This window comes from Octopus bimaculoides, chromosome 4, assembly GCF_001194135.2.
Source record: "Octopus bimaculoides isolate UCB-OBI-ISO-001 chromosome 4, ASM119413v2, whole genome shotgun sequence".
NCBI lineage: Eukaryota > Metazoa > Mollusca > Cephalopoda > Octopoda > Octopodidae > Octopus > Octopus bimaculoides.
The window spans coordinates 38,411,402-38,418,810 of record NC_068984.1 but is presented as its reverse complement, the minus strand read 5'-3'; the positions used below and the strand labels follow the sequence as shown (position 1 = coordinate 38,418,810).

Here is a 7,409-nt window from a genome sequence, read left to right as displayed (position 1 = left end):
TCTGAAATTGTCTTGAGCAATGTTATTTAACATAGACACTGGGTCACAAAATGTAAATGAGGTTATCCCCGGTCGAATAGACATATGATCAAAAGACATTCAAACTGTGAACACTCCTCCTTATTCTTAAATAATATTTCCAAGACTACTGTCCTTCCCTTCTCATTTAATAGAAATTTGGTGTTCTAGCAGTTTCTAAATCCAAGCTCTTTTGTTGGCTTGTCTTCGGCTCTATACCCTGTCTAAAAACGGAAGAATATATATATACAGTTCTCTGTCTGAAAACCAAAATGACAGGATGGATCAAAGCTGGAGTGCCTTTGACGCTAGGTTCTTTTTCTCAGCAGTGATGCTGAAGAAATTCGCTTTACTACCATATGCTTCTGGGTTCAACCACATTGCATGGCACATTAGGCTTTTTACTCTTTTTGTTATTTTGTTTTTGCTATAGCTTCAAGTCAACCCAAACATTGAGAAAGAAATTAACTAGATTGTATGGAAGCTATCGGTACTTGTAATTCAAAGTGTCATGTTGACTCTGCTTGAGGATTACATTAAGGGTATGCGCATCTGTGCAGGTGGAGGATCCAAGACATTATTACTTAATCAGGAGTGAACTGGGATTAAACAACAACTACTAATTTCAGTACAGGCCCAGCAATTTTGAGAAGAGGGGAGATGATCGATTACGTCAAGACGGAGGGACAAAATGCTGATCTCAGAATGCAAAGAGCTAGAAGAGATGTCGTAAAGCATTTTGTCGGACGCGTTAAGGATTCTGCCAAACCACTTCCCTAGTAATAATTGTTTCTAACTTAGGCACAAGACCAGAAATTGCAGTACTTCGCTGATACTTCATTTTATTGAATCCAAAATGATGTAAGACATCCTAACCAAGTCGTGAAACTCACGATTTCACTTATTATCTCACGCTCTCACCTTTTCACATGCAATTTCTCACGCTTTCTCCAAAGACAAACTCCAAAAAAATTTTTAGAACCTCTGAAGACTTATCACAGTTCCGAGGTGCATTTTTAGCCTACTCATAACCACACCCTAGCAACATCTACAGTTCGCATATTTATAATATACATTTGTTCTTTCCTATCAGAAAAAAAGTAAAGAATATTACTAAAAACTCTTTAGGACTAACTGTAGATATCACGTGACATTGAATCTCAATTGCGCTTACTAAAACCGGGTCTGCTAGGAAATTTGAGAGTATTTCACTTTTTATCATTTCTCATTACTTTTTCTAGCTCCGAGTTCGAATTCTTATGATTTTTTACTTTTAAGGGTTGGTAAGTCTGGAAAGATAAATTTATCCCAGTGGGATTTGAACTCAGAACATGAAGAGACGGAAGAAATATCACAAAGCATTTTCCGACATTCTAACAATTTTGTCAATCCACCACCATAATAATAATAGTTATATTTTTTTCTAATTATTAGCACAAGACCAACGGAATTCGATTATACCTACCCCAGTTCTCAATTGGCACCTATTTTATCAACCCCAAATGGACGAAAGGCAAGGTCTATCTTGGTGGTATTTGAATTCGGACGTTAAGAGCCGGAAGAAATGTCGCTAAGCATTTTGTCCGACGTACTAACAATTCTGTCAAATAACCACCTCAATTATTGTTTCAAATTTTGGCACAAAGACAGAACCCTAACTCTTGACCCCAGTACTTCAACTGGTGTCTATTTTAACAACCCCAAAAGGACCAAAAACAAAATTGATTTCGACGGTATTTAAACCCAAAACGCAGAGCCGGAAACGCTGCTAAGCATTTTGTCTATTGTGCTAACGATTCTGCCAGCATGCCGCTTTTATAATAATAACGTCCAGATAGACATAGTGAAATGAATGCAAAAAACACTTATGAACGCCATACACTTTCTGAAAATATACCTAATCAAATAGGATATTTTGTTGTCTCAACAAGTCGCAACAACTGTCCGACTTGACTTTCCTTCATCAATTTAATGTATCTTTACAATTACCTTCTGTAATGTCTTGCTAATCTGGCATTATTGTGCTTTATAAAAGAGTCAATACAATATGTTTACCATGAAAAGACTTTAACATACATTATACACACTTATTACTTATTCCCTTTTGAAAGTAACACATGATTAATAAAGCTACGCACTGAATGGCAAACACACGATTTATAGATCCACGCACTGAATGGCAAACTGAAATTTATGTCTTAGTTGGCGAAATGAAATAAGAACCTGGCGGCAGTTGAGAGTTTCCCCTTAACGAAAAAAGGGAGATAATTTTAAAAATTTAAATCTATTTCTCGAGTTAATTTAAATGCTAAGGAGATAGTTTGATTTGTGTTTGCAGGTAAGGGAGATAACTATGGATATGTTTCAGTATATTAGACCTTATCAACATTATAAAATGTAGTCAAACCTGCAGAACATTGGGTAGAATTTTACAAATAGAAAAGTTTTTTTTTAAATGGGAGGGCACTATGATTTGTACAATTAAAATAGCAAAGTCCTTGTCATTGTTGGCGGCTTGCCTTACCGAGATGTCAGGTGATGCTCGTGAGGGTGCTCGATTGTTCCAACGCCCGTGTTAATATCGCGAGCGTGCTGCCTTGCTTCAGTAGGTTCCGTTGGACCTTATGGTGTGCAACCAACTGAAGTACTTTGTGTTGAATAGATGCTCTTTTTCTTTCTTTCTTCCTCTTTTCCCTCCTTTTTTCTTCTTTCTTTGGTCATGCTTGTGTTTTCTTCGATTTGGAATTTGTACTTTAATGTGGTTTTGTATTATATGGAAAGGGGGCGCAAAATTAGTAATTTCTCATTTCTTGCTTGAAATCATTATGTTGCAAGTATTGCATCGTCATTTGGTACTGTTGCATCATCTTCAGGAGCAAAAATTGGCCAGCATAGTTGTTGGAGTTTGGAACATAATCAGGTGACAGATACATTTTTTCGAGAAATTTTTCCTCAACTTTGACCCCATTGTAACTGAGGTTGCTAATAAAATATCTGGATAATTTTTGGTGTTTAACAATCAATATTCTTTTTGCTGTTGGATTTCAAGTCAATGTTTTCCCGCACTTATGTCTAATTTGATAATTTTCAAGTTTCAAAAAATGATATCTAAAATGGAGTAAAATGAGTTATGACTTATTTCAATAATTTCTTCACTTTACTGCATAGTGTGTAAATATATCGGGAAGGAAGCCACTCCAGCAGATCGTGAACAAGCTATAGAGAATATTTTATGTTGAGTGTTTCTTTTTTTATTTAGTCAAGTTTCGTTAACTTCATATCATGTGTCATTTTCCCTGATCCTTTGTTATTTGACCTAGATATTAATATTTCTTTAAAGCATTTCTGATCTTTCTGATATCTAAGGATGGATATTGATGTGCATGAGTCTGTTTTTAAATGTGCTCCTGAAGAATTGAAGGGGAAAATTTACCTTATCTTGGCTTACTCATTTTGCCCCAGCAAATTTGTCTTTTATATACTGAAAGAGAACTGATAATTTTCTGAAATAGTGATCAGATCATGTTATGATGTTTTTAATGCATTTAGAAAAGGTCACTTGCTTAGCTGGTATAGTTTTTGTAAGATAGTGAACATTTGTAAAAATTATATTTTATCAAAAATGCAAGAAAAACTCCTCATTCTGCCCCACCTACCTATGTATCATATACATACTTGTTATATATGTAATTATTAAATTAGTTTCGTATATAAATATAGTTTATTTGCATTTAACGTGTATGTGCATTATTATATCGTTTTGTATATCACGTTCGAAAAGTATAAATATATTTGCAATCATATTTTATCGTTAATAAATTGGAACCGAAATAAAGTTAGTGTAATCTGAAATGCTTCTTCCTAAAGTCGTCACAATAAACAGTTTTCACTATATCTAAAAGTTACTATAAACAGACGAAATCTTAGAAAGCTGGAGGCATTGAGAAAAAAAAAAGACTATCTGTAAATTCTTATGTAATTAGGCGGCATTAATCATTGCCGTTATTTGAGCACGGTAGATAACTCCGGATATGTTGCATGACCACCCTCAGTGAAGTATAAACATCACCGGATTTGCCTAATTTTCTAATGCTCTCTGCATTAAGTATATTCAACTTGATGTTTTTTTTTTTGCGCTGATAGTATTTCTATGTAATTTATTCACTTAGCAAATCCTAGTTTTTTGGAGGGTTTTTTTTCGCTTACTAGTGTATATTTTTGTACATCTATTTAGCGAATTATCCATCACTATTTCGACAGAGTGAACTCCATACTTCCCTGAGGATATCTATAAGATTGGAACATATCCAGAGTTTTCTCCGGTACTTGTCGAAAGAATTCAAATAATATTAGTCAATGTTGTTTTCTCCCTCACTATATACTTATAGTTTATAATGTGCCTGTTTTTTAATCTAAAAGTAAAAGTAACGGGATGTTAAATAAATAAATTCGAGCCAGCCGTCACTTGCGAATGAGTATGGCTTGCCAACATGTATCATGCCTTCGTTGATAGTTTTAGGTGTCTATGGAGGAGCGAGCAGATTTAGACCTCGACTCTCACCTTTTGGTAAATAGGGGGAGAATACCCGTACGCAGCTGTTTTTTTAAGACACATCGCATTGTTCGGTCCAGGAACTGAACCGGTGACATTAAAATTATGACCCGGACATCCTATACACGAGAATACGCGCTGCAAAAACAGGAAATAAATGCCAGCTGAGTTCGAGAGTTAACTCCCTTGAACCATGTATTTGCTAGCTTTGTACAAGAGTTGGTTATGGATGACAACGTTGAAACAGAATCTTTTTTGGACGATCTTTATGATTTTGCAAATGAAGAACCTGTTATTAATACCAAACGCCAGACATGTAGCCGGTGTTGGTTAGTAAACAAGCATTTAAATCACAATACTCATGTTTAAACAATCGGCTCCACGCTTTGATTGTTACTAGTGTTAACAATTCACAATTAATTTTGTAGTCAGTTTCACATTGATTAATATTAAGCGCAGTATCTAATTTTTATTAGTTCTTTCGAACCTCTGTTTATTGTTTTTAGAAATAGCATTTTGACTAGTTATTTGTAAATTCATGCTTGAGACCTAACACTTCATCACATGTCTTTCACGAGAATATTAACAAAACTTGCTCAGCGTGCACTTCAAAAATTATCTATTTCCTGCTCTTTCTTGAGAATATTAACTAAATTCGCTCAACGTGTAGGTCAACAAATTATGTATCCTAAACGAAAGTAGTTATATCTCTGTCGACAAACGACATTATCATGTTATTTCCTTTGTCGCTCTAACTCTTAGAAAGTTTATATAAGCATACTACTTTTATGTCTCTTAAATTAATAAGAGGGAAAAATTAATATAAAGCTCATTTGCCTAATTCTTATTGTTAATCAACGTGATTAAATTGTTATTATCGTAAATTGTTTGCTTCTTTGAATTACTGCACACCGATTAGTTTTATCCTTCATTGGACTTCCTTATAAAGATCGTTCGTCGCTATAGTAATGAGTTAAATAGTATAAAGTTATATTATATATATATATATATATATGGCTACATAATATAGATATTATTTTGTTTGTATTCAAAAATTACTTGCGTTTCATCACTTCCATCTGATTAAGCCGTTGTACACGTCAAGATAAACGGAAGTGAAACGATTCTAGACGAGATTAAAATACACACGATATTCAAATCAGTGCGAATTTCTATTGGAAAAACTATTGCTAATAACTTGTATCACAAACATTTATCATTTTGTTTTAATGCTATAAAGAAATATCAGTTGAGAAGTTAGGAATAATAACTTTAAAATAGTGATTATATATATATATAAACCCATAAAACGTTACTCTTTACTCTGTTACTTGTTTCAGTCATTTGACTGTGGCCATGCTGGAGCACCGCCTTTAGTCGAGCAAATCGACCCCAGGACTTATTCTTTGTAAGCCTAGTACTTATTCTATCGGTCTCTTTTGCCGAACCGCTAAGTTACGGGGACGTAAACACACCAGCATCGGTTGTCAAGCGATGTTGGGGGGGGGAGACAAACATACACACACACACACACACACACACACATATATATATATATACATGTATATGACGGGTTTCTTTCAGTTTCCGTCTACCAAATCCACTCACAAGGCTTTGGTCGGTCTGAGGCTATAGTAGAAGACACTTGCCCAAGATGCCATGCAGTGGGACTGAACCTGGAACCATGTGGTTGGTAAGCAAGCTTCTTACCACACAGTCACTCCTACGCCTATTTGGATACAATTAATTACAAAGTACAGATTAAATCATACCTCTTTATTTGATATTCTGTTGTAAAATGCAGGTTAAAAGCTGAATAGTAGAATGAAGAGGACATTTTAAATTTTACAGTGCATACTGTTGGATCAAACATTTGTTAATGATCAGATTTTTGTTGAGAATAATTACTGACAACTGAAGCAAAAAAGATGATAGCCTGATATAACACCATCAACTGGCTACTTTTGAGTACCTTTTGTGAAATTCACTCACTTGTCAGCCCTCAGTTTGAGTGTCAAAAAGACTACTCTCAGTGTTGCCATTTATTTTAAGAGGTTACTGGGAGAAATTTTGCATGGCCCAAATGTATGTACCAGGGTAACACCTTTAAATGCTATCTAATCATATACCTTGTTCTCTTTCACTTGTAATTGGTCTCCTCCCCAACAACAATGAATTTTGTGAGGCTCACCTCAAAATACTGATTTCCAACTTGGCTAAGGACAAATGCAGATGATTTTGCTGTTAAAAGTTTAACAAAATCTATGAAAAAAAAAAGTTTGAAAATCATCCTTTGGACAATTTCCCATCCTCCACACCAATATCTGTAAACTATAGTCCAATCATAGACCAACCACACAATCCTAGTAACATCAAAACCATACTACATTTCTTGTCCCCTATCTCTAATCTGTATTTTCTTTCCACTTAATACTATATTGTAATATCATTATCATCATACCATTTCGAGCATGGCTATTGATCGTTACCAACGTCACCTCCCTGGCACGTGAAGAGACATTTGAGCGAGATCATTGCCAGTGCCGCTGGACTGGCTCCTGTGCAGGTGGCACGTAAAATACACCATTTTGAGCATGGCCGTCGCCAGTACCACTTGACTGGCACGTAAAAGCACCCACAAGACTCTCTGAGTGGTTGGCATTAGGAAAGGCATCCAGCTGTAGAAACTCTGCCAAATCAGATTGGAGCCTGGTGTCGCCTCCTGGTCCACCAGTCCTCAGTCAAATCATCCAACCCATGCTAGCATGGAAAGCAAACATTAAATGACGATGATGATGTTAAAATGAAGATGATGATCATCATCATCATCTTCATTTTA

General features: G+C 35.3%; 1 protein-coding gene across 1 annotated transcript in view; it reads left to right on the top strand.

The window, feature by feature from the left end:
• The first annotated feature begins 4,683 nt into the window (after nucleotides 1-4,683).
• The window catches only part of LOC106878565 (tRNA-uridine aminocarboxypropyltransferase 2), a 9,102-nt gene continuing 6,376 nt past the window's right edge, over nucleotides 4,684-7,409 (top strand). Inside the window, exon 1 of the mRNA XM_052967626.1 lies at nucleotides 4,684-4,899. Within this exon, the coding sequence (XP_052823586.1) occupies nucleotides 4,796-4,899 (104 nt within the window). The 5' untranslated portion in view covers nucleotides 4,684-4,795. The remainder of the gene's footprint in view (nucleotides 4,900-7,409) is intronic.